Source organism: Marmota flaviventris, chromosome 13 (assembly GCF_047511675.1).
Source record: "Marmota flaviventris isolate mMarFla1 chromosome 13, mMarFla1.hap1, whole genome shotgun sequence".
Classification (NCBI taxonomy): Eukaryota; Metazoa; Chordata; class Mammalia; order Rodentia; family Sciuridae; genus Marmota; species Marmota flaviventris.
In genome coordinates, this window is record NC_092510.1 from 93,190,534 (window position 1) to 93,218,360 (window position 27,827).

Here is a 27,827-nt window from a genome sequence, read left to right on the forward strand (position 1 = left end):
TTTGTTTAATATAAGATAACCGTGATTATGTGGGTTTATCTCTGTGTCCTCTATTCTGTACCATTGATCTATCAGTCTCTTTTGGTGCCAATACCATGCTGGTTTTGTTACTATTGCTTTGTGGTATAGTTTAAATTCTGGTATAGTGATGCCACCTGCTTCACTCTTCTTGCTAAGGAATGCTTTAGCTATTCTGGATCTCCTATTTTTCCAGATGAATTTCATGACTGCTTTTTCTATTTCCATGAGGAATGTCATTGGGATTTTCATTGGAATTGCATTAAATCTGTATAGTGCTTTTTGGTAGTATGGTCATTTTGACAATATCAATTTTACCTAAGAACAAGTTAGATCTTTCCGTCTTCTAAGGTCTTCTTTAATTTCTGTCTTTAGCATTCTTTAGTTTTCATTGTAGAGGTCTTTAACCTCTTTTATTAGATTGATTCCCAAATATTTTTTTTTCTATTTGAGATTATTGTGAACGGGGTAGTTTTTCCTCGTTTCCCTTTAAGAGGATTTGTCACTGATATACAGAAATGCCTTTGATTTATAGGTGTTGATTTTGTATCTTGCTACTTTGCTGAATTTATGTAATAGTTCTAGAAGTTTTCTGGTGGAATTTTTTGGAATCTTCCAAGGATAGAATCATATTGTTGGCAAATGGTGCTAGTTTGAGTTCTTCTTTTTCTATCCATATCCCTTTAATTTTTTTCATCTGTCTCAAAAAAAAAAAAAAATGACCAAACATTACATCTCAAAGCCCTAGAAAAATAGGAAACAAATCAATACCAGAAGCAGAAGAAGACAGGAAATAATTAAAATCAGAGATGAAATGAATGAAATTTAAACAAAAGAAATAATTGAAAAAATTGACAAAACAAAAGTTGGTTCTTTGAAAAAAATAAATAAAATTGACAAACCCTTAGCCATGCTAACAAAGAGAAGGAGAGAGAAAACTCAAATTACTAACATTGATGATGAAAAAGGAAATATCACAACAACATTACAGAAAGACAGAAGATAATTAGAAATTATTTTGAAAACTTTTACTCCAATAAAATAGAAAATATTGAAGGCATTGACAAATTTTCTAGAGTCCTATGATTTGCCCAAATTGAATCAGGATGATATGCACAAGTTAAACAGATCAATTTCAAGCAACGAAATAGAAAACGCCATCAGGAGCCTACCAACCAAGAAAAGCCCAGGACCGAGTGGAAACATAGCTAGTTCTACAAGACCTTTGAAGGAGAACTAATACCAAAACTCTTCAAATTATTTCATGAAATAGAAAAAGAGGGAGCACCTCCAAACTCATTGTATGAGGTCAATATCACCCTGATTCCAGAACCAGGCATAAATACATCAAAGAAAGAAAACTTCAGACCAATATCTCTAAAGAACATAGATGCAAAAATTCTCATTAAAATTCTGGCAAACATATAAAAAAGATAGTGTACCTCCATCAAGTGGGATTCATCCCAGGGATTCAAGGTTGGTTCAACATACGAAAAAATCCATAAATGTAATTCATCACATCAGTAGAATAGGAATCATATGATTATCTCAATGGATGTAGTAAAAGCACTCGACAAAATACAGCACCCCTTCATATTGAAAATACTAAAAAACTAGGGATAACAGGAATGTATCTCAACATGGTAAAAGCCATTTATGCTAAGCTCCAGGCCAACATCATTCTAAATGGATAAAAATTGAAAGCATTCTCTCTAAAAATGGGAACAAGACAGGGATGCTCTCTTTCACCACTTCTATTTTGTCAATTTTTAATTGGCTTTATTTATGGTTTTATGCCTTGCAAAACATTTTCAATTCCTATGTAGAAAATGTGTCATGGTTAAGATATTTCCTATCTCTTGCCAGGCATGGTGGCACACACTTATAATCCTGTGGACTCAGGACGTTGAGACAGGAGGATGGCAAATTCTAGGCTAACCTCAGCTACTTAGTCAGACCCTGTCTCAAAATAAAAAGGACTGGGGATGTATCTCCATGGCAGAACGCCCCTTGGTTCAATCCCCAGTACCAAAAATAAAAGGGTATGTAGTTTGGTGGAAAAACCCCTGAGTTTGATTCCCACTACTGCCCAAACTTAAAAAACCTCTCCTAAGAGTCTTTTGTAAATGTAATTTGGAGATTTTGTTACAATATTTTTATTTTACATGTTAAAATTTTTATGTCTTTAGTCCATCTGGCATTTATTTTTTAACATAGCATAAGATAGCATTCCAATTTTACTTTCTTCCAGATGGATAGCCAGTTGTGTTATTCCTATTTTCCTACTGAGTACAACTACCATCATTGTCATATCTTACATTCTATCATCTATACTGGGATTGTTCTGTTACTAACCTGTTTGTGTTTTCCTCTCTCAATACTCTTTTGACTAAAGAGGCTATGATTTATGTTCTGATACTTTGTGAAGCAAGTCTTTTCTATTTCCTATGAATTACTTGACTATTCTTTCAATTTTAATCTTCCACAAAAGCCTTAAAATCATTTATCCAATCTCATCACCACCACTATCTTATAAGGTTATGTAGTGATTCTAATTTGAATTCATTAATTGACATTGAGTGTGTAAATTGAAAATTGTTATTATATCTTCACAACTAAGAATAATGGGATGTCTTTCTACCTGTTCAGTAAAGACTTCAGATATGCCTTCATGTGAGTCTTGTGCCTTTTTTATTTTATTCCCAGATTATCTTAGAGTACTCACAAGGTAAGTGGAGGATTTTTTTGTTTTTTGTTTTTCCATTTGGTTCAATAGAGAAAAAACATTGATAAATTTTCTGTTCATCTACCTGTTGAGTTTTGATGATTTCCAAAAATGCATATTTTAGATTTCTAAATATACAGTAAAAATGTTTCACCTCTTTGATTTCAGTGTCTATGGAAGCTACCAGTTGTCTTGATTTTGTTTTTATATGTGGTAGAAATATTAAGACAGTGTCAGATTTGATGATGGTGATAATTAAATTCCTTCTCTAATTCCTGATTTTAGTTAAAATGATTTTAGCTTTTCAATCTTTGGGGGAAATATGCTATTTATTTTTTATAAATAATTTTTCTTTCTTTCTTTTTTTTTAAATTCTTTGTTGGAATTTGTTGGTGGTGGTGGTGATGGTGCTGAGGAATTGAACCTATGGGCACTGTACCATTGAGACATATCTCCAGCCCTTTTTATTTTTTGAGACAGAGCCTTGTTTAGTTGCTGAGGCTGCCTTGAACTTTCAATCTTCCTGTCTCAAGTCTTCTGAATTGCAGGGATTACAGGGATGCACCACTGTGAGCAGCTTAAGGTTGGAATTTTTATTAGGAATGTCTACTGAATTTTATTAAGAGCTTTTTCAGCATTTCATGAACATTATTTTCTTTCATTTGTTGATGCAGTGCATAGTTCATCAACATGATAGACTTGATATTGTTTACAGTTGGCTTCATGTAATAAATTTCTACAAAACAAGTACCTCTAACTAAATTCTTTGTGTTCTTTTCTTTCTGATCTTTGGCCAGGAGCTCTTCAGTCCTGATCTTTAGATGATACTAGTAAGACTCGAATGGAAGCCTCTTAGCTCCAGTTGCCAGTTATCCTAGGGTTTGGTGACTTATGTTAAGTTGGAGTTGAGAATAAAGACAAAGGAAGGCATTTTCTATTTCCAGAATCCTCCTGTTCCTTCTTTGTTTTGTTTTGTTGTTGTTGTTGGTTTTAGTTTTTTTTTTTTTTTCTTTTGAGAGATAGAGAGAATTTATTTATTTTTTAGTTTTCAGTGGACACAATATCTTTATTTGTATGTGGTGCTGAGGATTGAACCCAGGCCGCTCGCATGCCAGACGAATGCGCTACCGCTTGAGCCACATCCCCAGCCCCAAGTTTTTTTATTTTATGTAAGTATGTCTTTCTGTTCCTTTTAAGTCAGTGTTTAGTAGGCAAAATTTACACCAAACTACTTCTACAACAGATTTTTTCCCCCAGCTCTTTTTATTTTTAAGACAAGTTCTTGTTAAGTTGCCCAGGCTGACCTGAAACTTGGGATTCTCCTGTCTAAGCCTCCCAAGTAGCTGGAATTGCAGGCTCACACCACTGTGCTGGGCTCTGAAACCTTTTTAATAATGAGAAAATAATGAAATATCAATGTATCTTGATGTTTTTCCTTCCTTCCATCCTTTTGGCCTTTTTTTCTGAAACTAATCTGCATTGTTTTCTTCAGTGATTGTCAATTTCAGTGGAAGGAACATTTTTGCCATGAAGCTTTTATTCAGAACCTAAACTAGTAGCAAGCTCATATAATCAATATTTACATTTCTAATTGTTTATTCAAAGGAGACTATAAAGGCCCAGATGCATTTTTACAAGTCTGGAAAAATAAATTATTAGTTATGATTTCATTATCAAATTATTAGTTATGAGTTCATTATCAAATTATTAGTTATGATTTCATTATAAAGCAGATTGATTTACTAGGCAGTGATTAAATAATACTTACTCACAGGAACCTGCCTGTGGATGCCCAACAATAAAAGGGGATTGATTTATCAAGAACAGTGCTGGATGTAAAGTTTGAAATCCTGAGTACTAGTCTTAGTGCTCTATCTAGCTTCCTTGAACTCAGATGGGGTTCTGTACCTATGACCATTCATTTCCTCTTCTCTAAAATGAGGTTCCTGAAGTAAGTGGTTGATCCTTCTTTAAACTTTAACATTGTGGAAAATCAGATACTATTGGTCCTCTGTATCCACAGATTACATATTTGTGGGTTCCATATCCCCAAATTTAACCAACTAGAGATTGAAAGTGTTAATTGAAAAAAGTTGCTTCAGTACTGAATATTTACACACACTTTTTTTCTTGACAATATTTTTTAAACAACATAGTAGTTAAATAGCATCTACATTATATCAGTTTTACAAGTAATCAGGATACAGGAAGATTATGTAGGTTAAATGCAAATACTTCACCCTTTTTATAAGGAACCTGAGCATCTACAGATTTTGGTGTCTGACACAGTTCCCAGAACTAGTCTCCCTTAGATACTGAGGGACCATTGGAGTGTTTGAGCCCTGCCCCAAAATACAGGCCATGATTCCAGTGTTTCACAGCTGAGTTATTTTTTTTTTTAAATACATGACAGCAGAATGCATTACAATTCTTATTACTCATATAGAGCACAATTTTTCATATCACAGCTGAGTTCTTTTGCTGTCTGGTTCTATAGGAAATTAGGTTGTTGTGAACTTTCTGGTGCATTGCATGCTCCAATAGAGCAATTAACTATAGTAGATCCCTTTAAAGTTTTATTTGTGAAAATAATTTTAAACCATGGTGTCTCTATGAAGTCATTTCTCCTCTAGGGAGTTCTTGTAAGTAATGTCTGTCTAGGGAGCTTTAAAGGGTTTTTGTTTTTTTGTTTGTTTGTTTGTTTTGGGGGGGAGTGTTTGTTTGGTACTGGGGATTGAACCCAGGGACACTTAACCCAATGAGACAGAGTCTCATTGAGTTGCTTTTAGTTTTTCTAAGTTGCTTAGGCTGGATTTGAACTCGTGATCCTCCTGACTCAGCTTCCTGAGTCACTGGGATTACAGGTATGACCACCACACCTGACATAAAAGGTTTTGAACTTACTGGAATGTAAATGTAGAGCTGGGCTTGTAGCTTAGTGGTAGAACATTGGCCTAGTACATGTGAGGGCACTGGGGTTGATCCTCAGCACCACATAAAAATAAATAAAATGAAAATATTGTATCCATCTACAACTAAAAATGTATCTTTAAAAAAAAAATGTCGGGGCTAGAGTTGTAGCTCAGTGATAGAGCACTTGCCTTGCATGCATGAGGCCCCGGGTTTGGTCCTTAGCACCACATAAAAATAAAGATATTGTGTGCGGGAGACCAACCTTACACGTGACTGGGTCACACTCCCTGGCTGGGTGCTGAGGCGCTCAGTCACAGAAATGTGGTCATTGTCTCGTGCATGGGTGTGTCTTGCTATAGCCCTGTGGGTGAAGCTATGCTCACCTGTTCCTTTGTAATATAACCCCTTGCCCTGTTTAGGATAGAATCTTCCATGGAAGTGCCTTGTGTGTGTCCCCTTCTCTTACTGTGTCCTTGGGTGTGGCCTACCCAGGTGTCAGTCACCTACTGGGGTTGATCCTCAGCACCACATAAAAATAAATAAAATAAAAATATTGTATCCATCTACAACTAAAAATGTATCTTAAAAAAAAAAAATGTCGGGGCTAGAGTTGTAGCTCAGTGATAGAGCACTTGCCTTGCATGCATGAGGCCCCGGGTTTGGTCCTTAGCACCACATAAAAATAAAGATATTGTGTGTGGGAGACCAACCTTACTTCTGTGTGTGTGTGTGTGTGCTTTTTGTATATCAGATTGGGGAACATTTTCTTTATTTTTATCTTGAAAAACTGATTTTAAAGTTTCTTGAAACTGGTGAATATCCAGTGAATCATGAGAGAGAAAATGCTGAATATTTAACTGTTCAGCTAGAACTTCTCATGCAGCTGAATTATGATTTCTCACTTGCCATATACAGTTAACACACTTCTTCTTTAATATTCTTTGTTCCTTGGAAAAATGCTAAAAGAAAATAGGAATTTCCCATTATTGCCTTTGTGGAAATGTATTCATATCTAATTCCTGACTCGCTGCCCTGGCTACTACCCATTTTCCTTGCTACCAATTTTCCTTGCTTTTCTGCTTAAGAGAGGGATTCCAGACAGACGAGGAAACAGCTTTTAAATGCTGCACTGCGGGTGTACTAAGCCATTCCCCCACTGTGCAGTCTGGAAATCCAGGAGCACCTCTCTGGCAATGCATTCTAATGAGTTGCTAAAGATGCCAGAGCATGTGCATGCATTTTCTTTCCCCTCCCCCTTTCTTCCTTTTTCCAAGCCCCCTCTTCTCCCTGTTTCCCCTCCTTCTCCTTTATCCCCTCCCTCTGTGTCTCAGTTCTGCAGTACACAGGAGGGAAGCACACTCCTGCATTGCAAGGCTTTCTCTTAAGGAAGTATTGTGGCTTTTGTTTGGATTGCAGCGTGCAGACTTACAGGTAACACTGAAATTGAGTTAAACAGTTATATTCTATTAAATTGTTTTCAGATGTAAAATATTACATTGGATTTCATGGAAAAAATAAGTGAATCTTGGCTAATTTTACTAGTGGTGATTGTAATGAAATGTTTTCAGAATTACCATAAGCAGATTCTATAAACAACTCAAATGAAAGAAAATGGGGGTAGATTGATCTGTGATTGCTTTTGTTTTATGTTTATCTTGAAAGCTTGGTGTGGTGTTGCTTCTCTTTAGAGTAAGGACCAGTTATGTGGGGTGTTATTGATTGTAGCCGTGGTAGTGATATCAGAAGGGGTGGAGTGGGAAGGGTGACAGCAGCCTGGGCTAGCTAGGTTCTTCGATTTAGGGCACTGGATGCAAATGTAAATTGCTTTCTCCTTTTCTTCTATCAGCTGTTCAGAGGAGACTCATTACAACTCCTGCTGAAGCTCCTAATCTTCCTCCCTTCTTCTAGCCCTTTTCTCTACCCTAACTTGGCCTGAAGACATTGTCCCCAAAATTTACCTTTCTCCCTTGGTGCTATATGTATGGTGAACTTGGCACTATGGCCTCGTCTGGGACTGGCCAGACGATGGCTCTTGGCTCTCCCTATTCCAAGAAGGATTTAAAGGGAAATTGCACTGCAGGCAATGCATCAGAGCAGCAGCATCGGGAGCTTGGGGACTGAGGCTCTTCTGGCAGTATTATACACATGCACAGCTGACCGCAATGACAGCAGCTGCTCCTTTGAACTGTTGGCAGCAGCCAAGCGGCAGCATGAAGTGAGAGATCACTCCTGAGCTCAAGATGAACTCCACCTTGGATGGTAATCAGAGCAGCCACCCTTTTTGTCTCTTGGCATTTGACTACTTGGAAACTGTCAGTTTTTGCCTTTTGGAAGTGCTGATTATTGTTTTTCTAACAGTATTGATTATTTCTGGCAACATCATTGTGATTTTTGTATTTCACTGTGCACCTTTGTTGAACCATCACACTACAAGTTATTTTATCCAGACAATGGCATATGCTGACCTCCTGGTGGGGGTAAGCTGCTTGGTCCCTTCTTTATCACTCCTTCACTATTCCCTACCATTAGAGGAGTCCTTGACTTGCCAGATATTTGGCTTTGCAGTATCAGTTCTGAAGAGTGTCTCTATGGCTTCTCTGGCCTGTATCAGCATTGATAGATACATTGCCATCACTAAGCCTTTAACGTATAATACCCTGGTTACACCCTGGAGACTACGCCTGTGTATTTTCCTGATTTGGCTATACTCCACCCTCATCTTCCTGCCTTCCTTTTTCCACTGGGGCAAACCTGGATATCATGGAGATGTCTTTCAGTGGTGTGCGGAGTCCTGGCACACAGACCCATACTTCACCTTGTTCATCGTGATAATGTTATATGCCCCAGCAGCCCTCATTGTCTGCTTCACATATTTCAACATCTTCCGCATCTGCCAACAGCATACAAAGGAAATCAGCGAAAGGCAAGCCCGCTTCAGCAGCCAGAGTGGGGAGACTGGGGAAGAACAGGCCTGTCCCGATAAGCGTTATGCCATGGTCCTGTTCCGCATCACTAGTGTATTTTATGTCCTCTGGTTGCCCTATATTATCTACTTCTTGTTGGAGAGTTCCACTGGCCACAGCAACCGCTTCGTATCCTTCTTGACCACCTGGCTTGCTATTAGTAACAGTTTCTGCAATTGTGTCATTTATAGTCTGTCCAACAGTGTCTTCCAAAGAGGACTTAAACGCCTATCAGGGGCTGTGTGTACTTGTGCAAGTCAGACCACTGACAAGGACCCTTATACAGTTAGGAGCAAAGGCCCCCTTAATGGATGTCATGTCTGAAATGGCTCAGTCACTAGTTCACTAGGAAATCGGGGACAGAATAATTTGACTAAGCAATAGCACACAAGTGATCTATCCAAATATCTTTTTTTTAAGTTTGCATGAAATTTTTTCCTAAATGTGATTTTGAATCAGAAGAATCAGGATCATGAGGATAAATTTCTCTTGTTCCAGTTTTTGAAATGTCATGGAAATGACTACATTTCTCAGATTTAAAGGAATAAAGCCATACCTAACACCTCTCTCCAGCTGGCGTGACTGAACCTGGGTGTGAAAAAGCGTCAGCATTTTAAAAGTCATCATTCTCTTGTCACTTTTCTAGATTCTTTCCAGCATTTGGACTTCCTGTGCTATTGATATCTTTCAACAGGGAATATTAAAATATACTGATAAATTAATAGGGATTTAATTTTTTTTATCTGTACACTGCAAGTTTCAACACTGTCATTTAGACAGCCAAATGTTTTGCATTATATTCTCTTGAGAGAACTCTTAATGGGGTGAATAATGTGAACAATTAAACATTGCTTTTAAAATTTTGCAATGAACCACAGAAGTAAAAGTGCAACCAACTCATAGTTCATGAAAAACTGAGCTACTTTTTTGTGCTATGCTTCACAGAGATTTTGATACATGTGCATATAAGTAATTGATGCAATATTTTTGCCCAGGTGTTTGTGTATATTGAGAATATTTGAGTTGAGTTAGATTTCTCTTTCATGACAAAATGTATTTCAGTGAGCTAAAATTAATTGCAAGTATAGTTGATAACGGTGAAAATATATAAAAATGTGACTTTAGTGTTTTTTGTTCTTTTTTATCCAAAGACTTTTGAAATATTAGAACAGCAAGCAGAAGAGTGCCATAGGTAATCAAGTCAAAATATACTATTGGCTGGAGGTAGGGCTCAGTGGTAGAGTACATGGTCAGTATATGCAAAGCCCTGAGTTCAGTATCCTGCCCAGGGAGTGGGGTAAATATGTATGTGTACACTCACTGTAATATACTCATTTTTTAAAATGGAGTTAATTGACATGTTTTCTTCGTGGTTAAATAGAATCAACTAATACAGTAAAAACTAATTTTGGAAAGCATTCTTTCAGTGTTAAAGAATCCACGTTGAGTGAAGGAAGGGGAGATTCTGGTTAATCTGAATCTCTTTTATTGCTTTTTTTTTTACTGGAGAAAAAATCTTTTGGCATACAGTTTTTTCTTTAAGTCTTTTTTTCATTTTTGTTTTTCTAACACACTGGCAAAATCTATAGGATTTTATCATCATTTTCTAGAATTATTATCAGAATGGTATGTGTTTGTGTATAGTATCATGTTTTGTTCTTAAAAATGATTATCTTTAAAGCAAGAAGTTTACTTTTCTAAAAGGAGAGAAGGATTTCTGGCAGCTCTAGGCATAAAATATTTCCTCAGACGACTTATTTGATCTCTGCCTTTGGCTAAATGTTGGTATCTGAATGCAGCAGTGGTGTTCAGGGAGATGGAAGATAGAAGAAACCCAAGGGACGTGGTCTAAAGTGGATTTCTGAATCCAAGAAAGGACATGGATATTTATAAAACAGGCAGATATGTTTTAGTTTTCCATCCTGATGTTAGAAATCCCTTGCCCTTTTAAAATAAAAACCAACATTTGTTTGATTTTAGGTTCAGTTAAAATCAGTTTGATTTTAACCTCAAATGTCTTCTCTTTAAACTTTTTTTTATTTTAAGTGACTATTATATAAACATTCAAGCATCAGATTCTCAGTTCTTCTCAAAAGCTTACTGGCTCTTTATATTTAGTGTTAGCAGATTTGATTCTAAGCTATTTCAGAATTTAGAACTCATACTGAAATTGCAAGTTAGGTTTAGGAATGACTTTGTTGAATTGCTGTTTCACGTGGAAAACCTTTACTGCTGGATTCTGAAAAATAGTTTTTATCATACATATTTCATATTTGTTAAAATGGTACAGATGTAAAAAAATTACCTTTTTTCATATCTGCTAGAGAATGTAACCTATTCAGATTTGCAGTTTGCTTATGAATTTTTTGTTCAGTAAATATGGGAATCTTAAAGACTTATATAGAAAATTGATGTTAAATCAATGGATTTTACTTTCTTAAGATCAAAGGAACTGGGCCTTTTTAATTTTTTGCTCTGATAGGTGTTCATTTTGTAAAAAGAAAATACCTATTTAAATTTTTTGGTAATGGCTAACCAATGTGGTTTTGTTTGTTTGCTTGTTTTGGTACTGGGGGCTGAACCAAGGGGTGCTTAACCACTGAGCCACATCTCTAGCCCTTTATATATTTTATTTAGAGAGAGGGTCTCACTAAGTTGCTTAAGGCTTCTCTAAGTTGTTGAGGCTGGCTTTGAACCTGCTATCTTCCTGCCTCAGCCTCCAAGTTGCAGGGATTACAGGCATGTGCCAGTAGGCCTGGCCAATCTGTTTTTTTTTTTTTTTTTTTTTTTTTTAATGATTGCAAAGACAGTTCTTTTAATAAGATCTTTTTTAAGTAGATATTTTCATTATTTTCCTAGTTCCAAATTTGGATTTTATTAGACAGTGTTTTTAAGCATTAGAATATCTGTTAATATCTGAGTCCAACAAAAGTGGAAGCAAAGTAGATCAGTAATTTTTAAGAAAAATAAAAAGTGTCCTTCCCCACCTGATGCTTTTTTAATAGCAGTTATCTTTCCAGTTTTTCTTGTCTTCAGGGAAACCTAAGATTTCTTCCAGGTATCAGCTCTTTTATTCTCACATTCATTTTCTGTACTGCCATTTGTTCATTTTGGTTTTTGTTTTGTTGTATGTGCATGTATTGGGTGAGGGGGGCCAATAGGTTCATAGTTCCAGTCTTCAGTGGTGTGATTACTTTCTGCATGATATTTTGGGAGTTTATCAATGAAGCATTTAATAACATTTAGTTTAAATACCAAACCAACTAGTTCAGAATGAGAAAACAGTATATTTTTAGACTCAAATACTTTGAATAGCTCATTTCACTTAATATGGTATAAGACTAGTAGCAGAGGACTTATTTAAATAAGTTTATATCAGAGGAATACTGTTAGAGATTGTATTGGAAATTATTTCATAGTAAATTTTAAAATAAGATTATACTGTTTTATTTGTAAATGAGTTATATGTTTTAATGCAGTGATTTCAATGAAGATGTGTTTTTTCCTTATAGACATAAAAAGCAATTATAAGTGAACTAGTGCTCCACTTTAGTAAGAACATTATCTTATACCAGAATTGATAATTGAATTTTTAAATTTATTCTTTTATTTTTTATAGTGGGGTTAATTTTTATTTATTTATTTATTTTTTCAGTTGTAGATGGACACAATACCTTTATTTTATTTATTTTTATGTGGTGCTGAGGATCAAACCCAGTCCCTCGTGCATGCCAGGCAAGCACTCTACTGCTGAGCCACATCCCCAGCCCAATAGTGGGGTTCATTTTGACATAATCATAAATGCATGTAACATGGCTTGAGCATTCTCATCCAGTCCACAGAACCTCCCCTTTTCCTCTCCTCCCTCCCCCTTGATTCCCTTCCTCTACTCTACTTGTCTTCCATCTATTTATTATTTTTTACATTGGTCATTATAGTTAATACATAAAAGTGGAATTCATTATGATGTACTCATAGATGCAATATAGGATAAGTTGATCAATTTTGTTCTGCATTTGCTCCCTTTACTCATTCCTCCTCCCTTCCCCTGGATCTACTCCACTGTTCTACTTTTTGTTTTCCTGATATCCTGCTCTCTCCCCACCTTTTTTTCTTTAATTTCTCTCTAGCTTCCATGAATATTTGAATTTTTCATGATCCTGTTGACTCTTACCCAGAATTCTATCTTGGTAAGAGTTTTGGAAAAGGTTTACTTTAAGCCTTATTGCTTGATAAATTCTTTTTTAAGTCTTTTATAATGACTTTTCATTTGTACTTGAATAATGTATCTCATTATTTCAAAACTTGGGAAAACTTGAATTTTCATACCACAAATGCATTGTCTATCTCTTTGAAATTGAAAATTCAAGTGACACAGGCTTCCAGATGGTAGAATGATTTTGGAAAGAGTTTACTCAGCTTTTTAGGTTTATTTGAAAATTTTACACAGTGACTTTGTAGGAAATATCTTAATTTCATTGACTTTGTGTTTCTGTATCATAACAGATTTGTGAAATAAATTATTGACAAACCAGAATTTATTGTTATATGAGCAGATTTTGGAAGGCTTAAGGATGGGAGAAGTGGGGTACTGTGACCTTTTTAAAAAGTGTTCATAAGTCTTTTTGTGATTTTATTTTTGCATAATTTGTCTATTTCAGGTTGAGGAAAACTAAATATTTATTAAATGCATATTGTAATTATTTTCCAGATCCTAGAAATACTGTAGATTCTTCTTATGGCTATAAATGAGTCATTTGACCTTTCATAGTTTGAGTGACAAGGGGCATCATGATAGGATTAAAAAGTTAAATTTGAAAATCTATGTTTATCTTACTGTTTAGTTCATTAAGCTTAGTAAGTAAGCACTTAATTTCTTCCTGAAAAGAAACTAATGGTCCTTTAATACCTTATAGGATTACTTACTTAGAGGATTAAATTCAGATAATGAATATAAAAGTACTTTGAAAATTGTAAAGTGATTTGCAGATAAAACTGATTACTGCTATTTGTATCTGCCATGCTTTTACAAGTAAGGACATAATAGCTATATGTCATGATGACCTTTCCCACATTAAAATCTTTGAAGCTCAATGGTAAATCGTACTCCATGCTATTTAGCAATTTCCAGACCTGAAAAAAGAGACAAAAATAAAATTCTCATCTTTTAAAAATGATAGTAGCCTTAAATTCAACATATTGTTACTAGACTCCTCATCCAGAGACCTGACGGCAAACTGGGGTTCCAGCAAACCAGGTTCAGTCACTATAAACACCAAACAGAAAAGGTAATGATGAAAAGCAGGAAAACAAATGTGAATCAGTATGGCTCTATGGGGAAGGCAAGTGAGATCCAGCATCTCAGCCCTGACTTCTAGATGCTGATAAGGGCTTTAGGTTCAAATCAAAGAAGAATTGGGACAGGGCAGATTAATGCATAATTAAGCAGTCTTGGTCAGATGGTGGTCTGGTTATCATTCTCTCAGTTCTGGTTCTGTGAGTGGCTCCAGAGAAGTTCTTTGTCACTTGAGGGGAGTAATTTCCAACTGTTGCTCAGGATGTTTACTTCTCAGACCTGTGTTCCTGGAAGAAGGCAATGACTTGAGACTTTTAGGCACCATTCCAAGAGTCTGATGCAGCAAAAGCTGACAGTCAGATGTTCTTGCAATTCTTGTCTTGGTCTTGACGGGTTAGGTAAATTTGGAACTAATAAACCTTGTATTACCGATTTTTAAATGAACATTCCTTAGATGATTAGCATGTCTATGTGCAGAGCTGAGCAAGAATCTGAAGACAAATACAAAATGAAGACATAGATGCCAAGCTTAATCCTGCTTTAATTACCCATTGGTCACTAGCAGGCCTAAGTAAAGAGTCAGTGCTTTTAGCAGAAGTGGTATCTCTTAAGTTACTGTTAAACACAGTACTATGCAAGAGGCAGTGGCTTTTAGGGAAAGTTTAAGAAGCAGTCCAGAAATACTTATCCAGTAAACTCTGCTGTGTGCCAGGCAGTATCACTAGCCTCAGAGAGGGATGTAAAGAAGTGCCATTGTTTTCTTGTAGAACTTTATACTCTCCAAATGTTCTATGTGGAAAAATTCTATGATTATCTGTCTCCCAAGAAGCCTCACAGAGTGATTTTATCTGGTGGAATTCATGAAAGCCTCCTGTTGGGACACACAATAGGTCCTGATTCTTAGGGTGAGTTCACATGGTGCTGACATGTAAAATCATTATGTCACTTTATTATTTCAAAATTAGAAATAAATGCTAGCAATAGGGAGCATTCTTTCCATGATGGTAGATCTTTTGGGGAAGCCAAACCATATGCAGATGAGGAGAAAATCTCAGAAAGTGATTCTGTAATGTGTTACTGGTATTAGACTAAGGCCAAAGACCAGTCTCTACATTTAGGAAAACCTTATCATTTGGATCATGTTAAAAGTTGAAATCATCTTTGCTTCCAGTACTGATTAACCTGCTTTCTAATTGACATACTATTTTTTAAATTCAGTTACTTCTTTTGTCACATTTTAGTCAAATTCCTTGGAACTCTGAGTAGTCTTGCTAACCTGCAACTCATTCTTTTCTCTTTAACTCGTTATACACTATCATCTTGTATAGAACTTGTGACTTAATGGATTAAGATTATTTTATATCACAGGTCTTATCTTTTACCATAAAACATACTCATTTTATGTTTGATAATTATTCAAAGGGCAGACTTAATCTCTTTATGTTTAGGAGAACAGCTCATTTTGGTTTTTATGTAGTGCCTACTTAGAAAAGTAAGATATATGAAAATATCCACAAAAATTAGGTAAGTCAGATAATTAGGGTTGAGACATTAAATATATAGAAGTCAGATCGTGTCTAGCAAAGGGGGGATATAGGAGCAGTTAAATGGAAAGGACCTTAGAATAATCTTTTAGTTTCATTCTGTCATTGCGTAGACAGGAAACCAGCCCAGTGGGCACACATCTGTTTATGATAAAACTCAGACTTCTGCTTCTAATTCATTGCTTTTTTTCTAGTATACCATGTTACTTTTGCAGAGGAGTTGGAATTTGGCTTCACTCAGCTATGCCCTGGGATATGCACAAGTATGTGTATGTGTATAGTTCTAGGCATAGGTAGCATAAACAACAAAATAAATGTTTCCTGAGGCTCATTAGTGTTTCAGGAGATTTTCATAAACCTTATCAAATTAAATCTACCAACACTGTATAAGCTAGTGACTATTAGTGGTCCCATTGTATAGATAAGGAAACTGAGATTCAGAGTCACATAGCTTGTAAGCAAAAGTTATGGAATTTTAACCCAGGTCTTTCTGATTCTAAAGCCTAAATTCTTACCTCAGTAATTCTCACAGGAACCTCCTAATTAGTTATTTTTAATTTTCCTGATTTATGTGTGAGGAAACAGGCTTAGAGAGGGTAAGATGCTCCCAAGGTTACACAAATAGTAAGGGAGTGTTAAGATTCAAATCCAATTCTTTGACTCTAAGGTCTGTGTATTTTAGCAATGGATAAGCCAACTCATGGGCTTGAAATATAAATTTCCTGCTAAAATATGGCAGATTGAATGTGCATATTTATTTCTGTTAACTCCACCATAAGAATAGAACACCAAAGGTATAATGCATATGGCAGATGACTAATGTCAGTAAAATTTTGAAGTATAGAAACCCAGTGGACAAGTGGTAACTGACTCCACATAATCAGGAAAGCTGAATCCTGAAGTCAAGATGTGGGGAAGGGCCAAAAAAAAGAAAAAAAGCATGCTTATTTGTCCATGGAACCAGTAACTAATTTGGAATTCGATTCTTAGGATGCCCCTTCAAGCATAGGGTAATATGAAGCTGAAGACAGAATTGATAGAATTTTATATAAGGAACGTTTAGACACTATTACCCCTACACCTGTGCCCCACCTACCCTGATTCTCATCCTAAGCTGGCCCAAATAAGCAACTGATTTTTACCATCCCAGCAAAAGACAGGAGAAATTGAACCAGACACTCCGGATGCCAGTCATAGCTGAAGATAGCACAAAGATATCTTGTTGAAAACCTCATTAAGATAAAAATTTTTATGAGAAGCCAGGCGCAATGGTGCACACCTATAATCTCAGTGATTTGGAGGACTGATATAGGAGAATCAGGAAAAAATTTGAAGTCAGCTTTAAATTAGAGAAACCCCATCTCAAAATAAAAAGGATGGGGGATGTAACTCAGTGGTAAAATGTCCCAGAGTTCAATCTCTACCCCCACTCCCATCCCCAATGGTTAAGTCTATGTGTGAAATAATTACTTCCTGTCCAACTACACTCTCACACTTAAAGAAAAAAGGCAAATGAATTTTAGCAGAAGAAAAAAGAAACCAGGGAGGAAACCTGGGCTAGAACATAACATACTGCTGAAGTAGGAAATGAAGGCACACTAGCACTAACCACCTATGGCTCTTTATAGAGAAGTTTCCTGTTCATCATTTCATTTCATCCTTCCAGAAAGATAGACAAAGTCAATATTTTTGCCCTTTTGTAATCTCGTCAACATTTTTCAGTCTCAAAGAACTTTTTGGTAAGAATCCACTATATCATCTGCCTCGTGTCAATCTTCTCCGATTTTTTTAAAGGTGTGTATGTTTTGCCAGGAATCTTGTGTTAGGCAAGTGCTCTATTACTGAGCTATGTCCCCAGCCCCTTAGTTTTAATTTTACCAAGGAAGACAGCAGATACATATTTTTTTCTCCCTCCCTCCTTCCCTCCCTCCCCGTCTCTCTCCTTCTGTACCCACCCCCCTTCTCTCTCTGTTTCCTGGTACTGGAGATTAAAACCAGGTATACTTTACTACTGAGCTACACTCTTAGCCCTTTTTAAATTTTTGTAATTTTGAGACAAAAATCTCACTTGGTTGCTAAGGGTTGCCTTTTCAGTGCTCTTACCTCAACTTCCCAAATCGCTGGGATTGCAGGCATGTGCCTCTGTCCTCAGCTGTATTCTTCTTTCATATCATGAGAAGGAATGCATGAAAACACATATATTACATATATGTGTGAATGTAATACATTCATATTTATGCATATGAGTATATGTGTTTACCATGCTGGTGCTTAAGTATATCTAATACAAGACCCAGCATTACGAGATCATGAGAGGAATGCGTAATACTATCTGAAGTTCATAGGTAAGGAGGTACATGTTAGATGGATTTCCTTCCAAGACACTGTATAAGATGGGCGAGGCTGTGAGTAGAGTAGGATTTGTTTCTTTTGTTCCTTTCCTCAGCCTTCCCATTCTTTGCATGAGATTGACATGGACTGTCCAACTGGACAGGATTAAAGGAACCCAAAGGATCAATAGAGAAAGAACATAATAAAGTGATCTACAACTTATTAAATGATGGGACATGAAAAAAAAAACAAAACCTTTACAAAGCAAGAAACATAGCTTTAGGTTAAATAATCATGATTATAGTCATTTAAGGTCTTCTTACAAAGAGATTATGTTGGCTTTGCCTCAAATGTGAAAATAATAGTCTTTCCAAAATAAAACTTCAAATTTTGTGTCTACAGTTTTTAACAACAGTGAATTGAATTGAGTTGGTAAGACAGTATTTTGGGGAGAAAGCATTTAGACGACATGATGTTTTTCTGAAATTTTTCCAGAAAAAGTAAGGAAATCCCCATTGCTAAAGCCATTTATGTATAGCTAGGAACCCTCTTCCCCACAAGAGAAAAGTAAGAAGGCCATTTGTGGCCTCTGGGGAACAAAATCTGACCCAAGCCTTTTTCATTTTTAAAGGTTTCCCTTCTTCATGACATGATATTTGTAGGAATTGAAACCATTCCACTAAATGTTAACATCATTTTATTGAGGATGTGTGTTGTGGCCTGTAGAGCACTGGAAATAAAACCAAATTTAGACCCTGCTTCTGATAATTAATTAGATAATCTGTCTGAACTTCAGAATGATCCTCATCTTTGAATGAAGGTGACACTATCATACTAGTCTCTTCAAGATGAGGTGCATGTTACATTAATAAATTAATCTTAAAATTGTTCATGTGGTTACTGCATATTCTTATATCATCATTTCTCTTATTTCTGTCCCTCCGAAAGGGGAAGATAGTGAAAAGAAACATGGACTTTTAGAATTTGAGTGCTTGATTTTCTATTCTATAAAATAGGATAACAACATTTCATTAAAATTATTGTGAAAAGTAGATACTGTCATATCTTAAGTATGTAGGATTGTGCTTGGTGGCATGGTCAAAACTCAGTAAAAGATTGTTCCTAGTGTTTTTTTTTTTTTTTTTTTTTTTTTTTGCCCAGAGTTCAGTATGTCCTAGTGACTTTCGGCACTGCAAAATTTGGCACAGACCCCCAGAAGAAAGCCCCATTGTAAAAGTGGAGCAGCCTGTTGTGCTTCCTTATCTCAGGGATTATAAATCTCTCAAGTTTGTCCTGTGTTGATGATTTGCTCCAGTTCATACTGATGTTTTATGTTTTTTGTCCTGCTTTCAGAAAATGCTTTCCAAAAAGGTGGTGCTATACGATTCGTGGACATTAAGATTCACATACAATATTTAATTGTACTTCATCAAAAAACATTGGGGTTTACAGTGAGACCTTTAATATTTCAGAGATAGAAAGGAAATTTGAGGCCAAAGTGCTAAAAAGGTATTTATTTAATGTAATTGATCTCAGGAGGAAATTAAAGTTTTGGTTTTTAAGCTTCAAAGGTTTCATGAAAGGGAGCTTTTTGGTTGTTTGTTTTGTAGGACGGGGGACTGAACCAAGGACCTTGCACATGCTGGGCATGAATTCTACCACTGAGTAACATCCCCATCATAAGAGGGGCCATTTATATACTTAAGGAATAAAGACACTGTGTTATGTAGTGATTTAAAGTGTATGCTTGAGATGGGAACAGATCTGGGTTTGAATCTTAGCCCTGCCACTTAATAGCTGTGAGAGTTGGGGTAAAGTACACAATTGCTGTTAGTCTCAGTTGTCTTAGCTAATAACACTAATAACATTCAAGTATTGTGAGCATTAATTGAGCTAATGCATGTAAAACTCAACATGGTACATCGTACACAGTAAGCATTCAATACATGTTAGCTCGTGCAGCTGTCTTCCTTGTGAATAGGATAAAGGAGTAGAGGATTCAAATTGAGGTCATAGTGAAGAATAAAGTCAGAAACAAACTAATCAAAGCCTGAAATAAGTGACTAACAGATTTGGATCTAATTAGGAATTAGAGGTAAACTTATGATTTTTGCTTAGGTAATGGGACAGAGCTAAAAGATCCCTTAGGGGCCATACCCAGAGTAGTGATAAAGTTAGTTGCACAGCTGGGATTGGAATCCAGGATCAAATCTCCCTTAGATTCGGTAATGCCACACAAATAAGTCAAAAAAGTTGTTCAACATTTGTCTGGCTCTTAGAAACAGGCGTTTCCAGCTGATTTAGAAAGAAGGGAAACAAATGTTAGGTTTGGAGTTCAGTGAAATAAAAATAGTCTTTCCATTGGTGCTGTCCATCAAAAAAATTAAAATTTGACATTGTGTTCATTTTGTAGCTAAAACGTTCTCTTGATTACTGGTAACAACCTCAGAAATGTTTGTTAGAGGAAATAAATGAAATTGATGGTCTAGAATGTCTTCATTGATGTGTGTAATGTTTGTACTGCTAGTGAGATTGAAGAGCAGAGATTTTGCTTAAGTGAAATTGAAGATCACAGTTTATTCAGTAACATTTAAAGTTTTTGTTTTCCAAGAATTTTAAGTAGAAGAATATAAGAATTTAATCCTAGGAGGGCCCTTTAATACATAGATCCTAGTTCTTTGACTGAATGATTTCCTGTGTGATAAGTTTTAAGTTTTTAGATTGATAGAAAAAGATCTAGTTTGCTTAATAATTTATATATTAATGATAAAATAATATAGATTTAAATATTTGTTTCTCAAGATTAATTCTTCATTAGAAAAGTTAAAATCTTAAACCGATTTTTTTTTATTCCTTTGGGCTCCAGAAAATATAATTTTTACCTGAAAGCTATATAAAAACATATAACTAAAATAAACATTGATTTTCAGAATATATACCTTTCATCTGGAATATGTATATGAATACAAACCTTGTACAGAATTATGAATGCAGTTCTGCAATTTGCTGATAGAAATATTTTGGAACCACTGTCTTTAAAACATACATTCCTATTTAATTTTTTAATTGATTTTATTATTTTTTTTTAAATACATGACAACAGTGGAATGCGTTACAATCCTTATTACACATATAGAGCACAATTTTTCGTATCTCTATATATAAAGTAATTTTTAAAAATATTTTAAGAGCAGGAAACTTCTATAGAGTTGTAATTATGTTTTAATAAGTCTAGCTATTTTTAAGGGGCTGTTTATTTTTGCTTCTCAATAGGCACACTTAATCTGACTTTAAACTTATTAATTTCAGAAGAAACTGACTTTTTGAAACAAAACAGAAAACATTGATAAACATTTTTAGAATCATAATTAATTAGGTTATGTGGAAATATAGCTTAAAGAATGTGATACTTGATCCTGTGTGTGGGTAGTATGCATAATGAGCACTGTATATTAGTTGTGGGTGATTTTAAGGATATTTTTATTCATGATACATGATGCTTTATACAGCCCTCAAACGAATAAGTCAAATAATACAATCAGTGTTAAGCTGTATTAATAAGCAGTTTACTCAGTATCATAAATAATAAAGTTGAATGAAGTACTTTAAATTATCAGAATCATTTGTTTGGAATATGATTTTGTGCATAGAAATTCTGTTCCTTCTGATTTGGCTGACTCATAAATTCCACCCCCCATGCTCCCACCCCAGCCCCCATCACCATCACCTTTTTTACTCAGTGGCACCGTGTGTGTTCACTTTTGTCATTGAACACACATGACAATCTTGAGTATTTCCTGCCTGTTGGGCCTCCCTATGATGGGTTGCTGTGAAGGACAATCAGTAATAGTCACTTAGGAAAAGTTAGGCCTTGCAGTTAGCCTTGTCTATACATGATTTGGAATAGTTCTGTGAAACATTGAATAATTTTCCTGTGGGAAACTTGAGCCCTAAAAGGAAATGAACGTAGCTAAAGGGCTGCATATCACTTGGGATTTGGACTTATTTTTAGAAGGGCACTATACTGCCATATTTGGACTAAAATAATGTAATAGAAGTACATTATTTTATTAAATAGCCATCTTTTCTGAAGAAGTCAGTTACTTTTCTGTTACATTGTATGCCATAGAGTCAACATAATACTTAAGTAACCATTCAGCTAATATAGTTTTAAATTATAAAATTTAGAGATGCTGTTTTGCAAATGTTTCTAGAACAGGCTTATCAAGTCTGGCTTCTGCAGTAAAGGTTCTGTGATAGTTCATTAATGACAATACATGGTTGCCTTTTGTTTTGCATGTTTGGGATAAATTGTTTACTGGGGGAAGTAAAGAAAGTGTAGAGATGTTTGGAGTTGCAAAATTATTTGATAGTCTTTTAATTAATTTTTTAAATTTATATATGACAGCAGAATGCATTACAATTCTTATTACACATATAGAGCACAATTTTTCATATCTGTGGTTGTATACAAAGTATATTCACACCAATTCGTGTCTTCATACGTGTACTTTGGATAATGATATCCATCACATTCCACTATCCTTGCTAATCCCCTGCCCACTCCCTTTCGCTCCCACCCCTCCGCTCCATCTAAGATTCATCTATTTCTCCCATGCTCCCCCTCCCTACCCAACTATGAGTCAGCATCCTTATATCAGAGAAAACATTCGGCATTTGGGTTTTTGGGGGGGATATTGGCTAACTTCTCTTAGCATTATCTTCTCTAATTCCATCCAAATGCCATGATTTTATTCTCTTTTTATTGCTGAGTAATATTCCATTGTGTATATATGCCACATTTTTTAATCCATTCATCTACTGAAGGACATCTGGGTTAGTTCCACAGTTTAGGTGTTGTGAATTATGCTGCTATAAACATTGATGTAGCTGTGTCCCTTATAGTATGCTGTTTTTCAGTCCTTTGGGTATAGACGGAGGAGAGGGATAGCTGGTTCAAACGGTGGTTCCATTTCCAATTTTCCAAGAAATCTCCATACTGCTTTCCACATTGGCTGCACCAATTTGCAATCCCACCAGCAGTATATGAGTGTACCTTCCCCCCACCGGCATCCTCACCCACTTATTGTTGTTTGTATTCTTAATAGCTGCCATTCTAACTGGAATGAGATGAAATCTTTTTGCTAGCAATGTCTTGATATAGAAGAACTTCCTAAATCACAGTAATAATGTGGAAACCCAAGTGGATTTTACCTCTGACAAATGATCTACCAAAAAAAAGAAAAAAAGGTTAATTAGCAAAAGTATTTCATATTGAGCTCTACAGTGTGTTTGGATTAGTATGATTTATAAGCTAAAAAGACAAAAACATTTCTTACTGTATTATATTTATAAGTGTCAGGTTTTTTGCTACTGGGTTTATCTTCTTTAAAATTTCACATGATTATAATAAAGTATAATGTTGATAATATATAATAGATTTCAGAATTACTTACTGTGATTATAGATTCCCCCACAGGGCACTAAATCCCAAACAGGAAAACCTGCCAAATACACATTTTGTCCCTTGGCATCTCTCCCAAATTGGAAATGGGCCAGCATCATAAATCTCAAATCTTGTGGGAAAGAGTTACCACTGATGTATCAGGCCTTATGCCACCTACTTTCTGTGCCATATTTCTTTTGCTTCTGATAAGCCAGGGGAAATTGCATAGATTTTATGGATAGAAAAGGTTCAGATTAGTAAGTGACTTGCCCAGACTCATGCAGATTAGTAAGTGACTTGCCCAGACTCATGCAGATTAGTAAGCAGAAGAGGCGGTTTTTAGATAGAAGTGCCTAACCCCAGAGAGTGTGTCCTATACATGACATTGTGAGCAAGGAGAGCATCTGTATTCCATTTTCTTCATTCCTTGTCTGTGTCCACTATGCACACATTGTGGCCAGCTTTTGAATTGCCTTTAAGTTACCCATGTTCAGGTAAATATTATTCCAGTCTGGTCTGTGTTTGATGTATTGAAGCTTTGGAGTTTTGAATCCTTCTGCATCAGCCTCTCAAGTTACTGGGATCACAGGCTTGTGCCACTACACCCAACAAAAATACTGATTTTTAAAAATCTGAAATCATTGGGCTGGGGATATGGCACTAGCCTGTCATACGCGGGTCACTGGGTTCGATCCTTAGCACCACATAAAAATAAAATAAAGATGTTGTGTCCACCGAAAACTAAAAAATAAATATTAAAAAAATTCTCTCTCTCTCTCTCTCTCTTTAGAAAAAAAATCTGAAATCATTAAGATACATGTGAAGGATACCTGATATTTAGAAGAAATAGCCTTTTCTCCCCTGTAACATACAGAAGAGCAGAGCCATTCATTGAGATTTGACATACTTTTTTTTTTATATTTAAGAACATCATATATGTCTCTATCTACATGTTATTAGAGACGGGTCTTAGTTTTTCTCCTTTTTGATAAACATTGGACAGCCTTCATCCAAGGAAGCACTTCGTATGATTAAAAAGAAAAGGCCTATTTTCTTTCCTTCCTTCTTTCTTTCAAACCCAGGGGCAGTTGGCTTAGGCTTTTTTTTTTTTTTTTTTTTAAGACAGGATCTCACTAAATTGCTGAGGCTGGCCTGAAATCTGGGGTCCTCCTGCCTTATCCTCCATGTAGCTGAGACTGCAGGCGTGCACCACCATGCCCAGCCAAAAAGCCCATTTTCAAAGTTTGTTTTATGTAGACTTTTTTTTTATTAGTTGCTCAAAACATTACAATGATCTTGACATATCATGTATCATACATTGGATTCAAATAGGGTATGAATTCTTATTTTACTTTTTTTTTTTAAAGAGAGAGAGAGAGAATCTTTTTTGTAGATGGACACAACACAATGCTTTTATTTTTATGTGGTGCTGAGAATCGAACCTGGGTCCGCCCGTGCTAGGTGAGTGCTCTACCCCTGAGCCACAATCCCAGCCCTATGTAGATTTTAATTAGAAGAATTTAGAAGAAAAAACATACATTATCTACTGGTGAATTTAAATGCTACTTACAGTTCAAAATGTGAAGGGAATAGTTTCATTTTTATAATATATTTATTTGGGGTAAGAATATGAGCTAGATTTAGATGCGTCAAGTCTGTGAAAATGCATTTGTCAATAAGAAATTACTTGTAAGTAAGTGACTCTGAATCCTATTGTCTGTTCTATATCCCCTTGAAAATTAATATTCAACAAGTATTTGTTGAGTGCCTCCTGTATGTTACGTGTTTTTTTTTTTCTTCCTGAGTTGGAGATAAAAAAACAAAACAAATCTTGACCCTAATGAAGCTTAACATGCTAGTAGATTTGTTAAAAGCGCTGAATACTCTGCTAAGAAAATTGCACACAAAACTTTGCATACAGTATCAAAGAATTTACGGTAGCCACAAGTCTGTTCATGAAATCCCAGGCTGATCACACTGTACATAACTTCTTTTTATTGTGTCATAATTCTTATGTGACATTTCTTAAAGAAGAGTATAGTGTTTGATTTTAGAAGGCAAATCAATTATTACAATTTTTTTATCCCTTTTTTTTTTTGGCTCTATAAAATTAGAAATGCTATTAGATGTAATGTGACCTGTTGAAATAAAATTTCCAGATTTTGCAGATTTTTTAGGACCATCTTGGTCTTCCCAAAACAGGTACATCTGTTTTCATAGGTTTAACAGTCTTGTTCTTTATTTTGTTCTCTAAATCAGTTTTACTTCTAAACATGAATTGAAATTACACTTAATAAAACTTGGTCTTCAAATCATTTTTAACAAGTTGTTGCTGAATTTTTAATTTTTTTAAATTCTGATTTGTTATACATGATGGCAAAATGCAATTCATTTCATATTACACATATAGAGCACAATTTTTCAAGACACTGATTGTACACAAAGTATTTTCACACCATTTGTGTCTTATACATGTACTTAGGGTAATGATGTCTAACTTAAAACGAAGATGTATCCAATGAATTGTTGTTTTATTCCTGCAGAATATATTATAAAAGCTATGTGTGGTGGGACACATTAGTGATCACTAGCTACCCTGTAGGCTGAGGCAATAGGATCATAATTTTGAGGCCATCCTGGGCAATTTAGGGAAACCTTGTCTCAAAGTAAAAGATATAAAAGGCTGCGGATGTTGTTCAGTGGTAAAAGGCTTACCCAGCATGCACAGTAGTAGTAGATTTGCTTTTATTTGGGTTAAGAATATGGACTTGAATATGGGTAAGAATTCGGGTTTGATCCCTAATACCTTACACACACACACACACACACACACACACTCACAAGCACACAGTAAAGATAGGTATGTTATAATGTATTGGAGTGGGGTTTTGGTGGGGGGTTGGTTTTATTTTGTTTTGTTCAGTATTACAAGATGACTTTTAATAAAGCATCTATAGATACTAATACATTCTGGATTAGTCTTAAGAAGAATTTTTCTTTGGGCAACAAGCAACTTAGAAAATATAATCTTTCCTGTGCTGGTTATTTCTCAGGGCAGCTGTCCACTGCATTTTCTTTGTTTGGGTACTTTCTTTTTCTTCCTGCCTTTCTTATTAGCTTTCTATTTTTCAACTTGGGTTTACAAAGAGTATCTATTCAAAGGGTTTCCTCCAGTTCCCAATACCTTATAAATCCTGAGAAGTTACCCAGAGGGCCAATTCTCACAGTAAGGTATAAAAATAGTCATCCAGAAAGATTACAGAAGTGGTACCCCTGAGTTTTGAACTTGTGAATGAATAGCTTTTAAAAGCAGGATGAGAAGAGTAAAGCACAAATGTTATCATTTCCTTAGCTTTTTGTCTGCAAGAACTATTTTCAAAGAGCTTTAAAATTTAAGAAATTAAGAAAGTCTCACCATTGCTTTATCACATAATACTAAGAGAACCATATTTAGGACCAAGAAAAAAGTCTCTTAGAAAATAAGAGATGGAGGTAAAGAGGATTGCTAATTCAAAAGTCCAGCCTCAGCAATTTAGCAAGGCCCTAAGAAACTCAGGGAGACACTGTCTCAAAACAGAAAGGGCTAGGGATATAGCCAAGTGATAGTGCACCCTGTGGGTCCCCAGTAACCACATCCTAGGCAAACATGCTACTGCTGAGCCCCAGCCCCAGCCCCAGCCCCCCGCTTGATGACTTTGACAGTTTTTTATTTGTTTGTGTTTGGTACTGGGGATGGATTCAAGGTCATACAACACAATGTTTGACTTCACATATACTTCATCTTGATACTCATGACCAAAATGATCTTATTGGACTGTGCTTTAAGAAATTAAAATTATCTGACACAGGGGCTGGGGTTATGGCTCAGGGGTAGAGCGCTCACCTCGCACGTGCAAGGCCCTGGGTTCCATCCTCAGCACCACATATAAATAAATAAATTAAAGTTAATTGTGTCCAACTACCACTACTAAAAATAAATATTTAAAAATAAAATTATCTGACATAGTCATGCTGATAGAAGCAAAGAGAGAAGGTCATTGCTGCGGTCTGTATTGTTTATGCTCCCCTGAGTTTGTATGTTGAAACCTGATTACCAGTGTGATGGTAGGAGGAAAGGAGGCCTCAGAGAGGTGATTAAATCATAAGTTTGAATCCTCAGGAGTGGGATGATAAGTTTGTTAAAATTAATTAAACAAACAACAACACCAGAGATCCAGCTTGCTCCTTCTACCTTGTTAGGACATACAAAGAGTTAGGACACGCCAAGAAGGTGATATCTAAAGACCCAGAAAGGTGACCTTCAGCAGACATTAAATCTACCAGCATCTTGATCTTGGGCTTCCCAGGCTTCAAAACTCTGGGCAAAAACTTTGTTGTTTCAGTGACTTAGTTTATGGTATTTTGTTATATGAACAAAGGCATTCATTCAGGCTATCTACTATTCTCCATAAAAACATAGGCCTGGCCTTGGGTGGTGCATTGGATGTGAATAGGAAGAGACAGAATCCATACTGTACTAATCTCTAGATCAGTGATCATTTATGGGAGCTGTTATCAGAAACCTGTAAAGTTCTGGGCCTGAATGACAGGT

At 35.7% G+C, this 27,827-nt stretch overlaps 2 protein-coding genes across 8 annotated transcripts in view; both read left to right on the plus strand.

Moving 5' to 3' along the window:
* Positions 1-27,827, plus strand: part of Rabgap1 (RAB GTPase activating protein 1) — a 163,358-nt gene that overhangs the window by 90,121 nt on the left and 45,410 nt on the right. The window lies entirely within an intron of this gene.
* Positions 7,897-8,943, plus strand: Gpr21 (G protein-coupled receptor 21). The gene has a single exon (XM_027944646.2). The coding sequence runs from the start codon at positions 7,897-7,899 to the stop codon at positions 8,941-8,943; it is 1,047 nt and encodes a 348-aa protein (XP_027800447.1).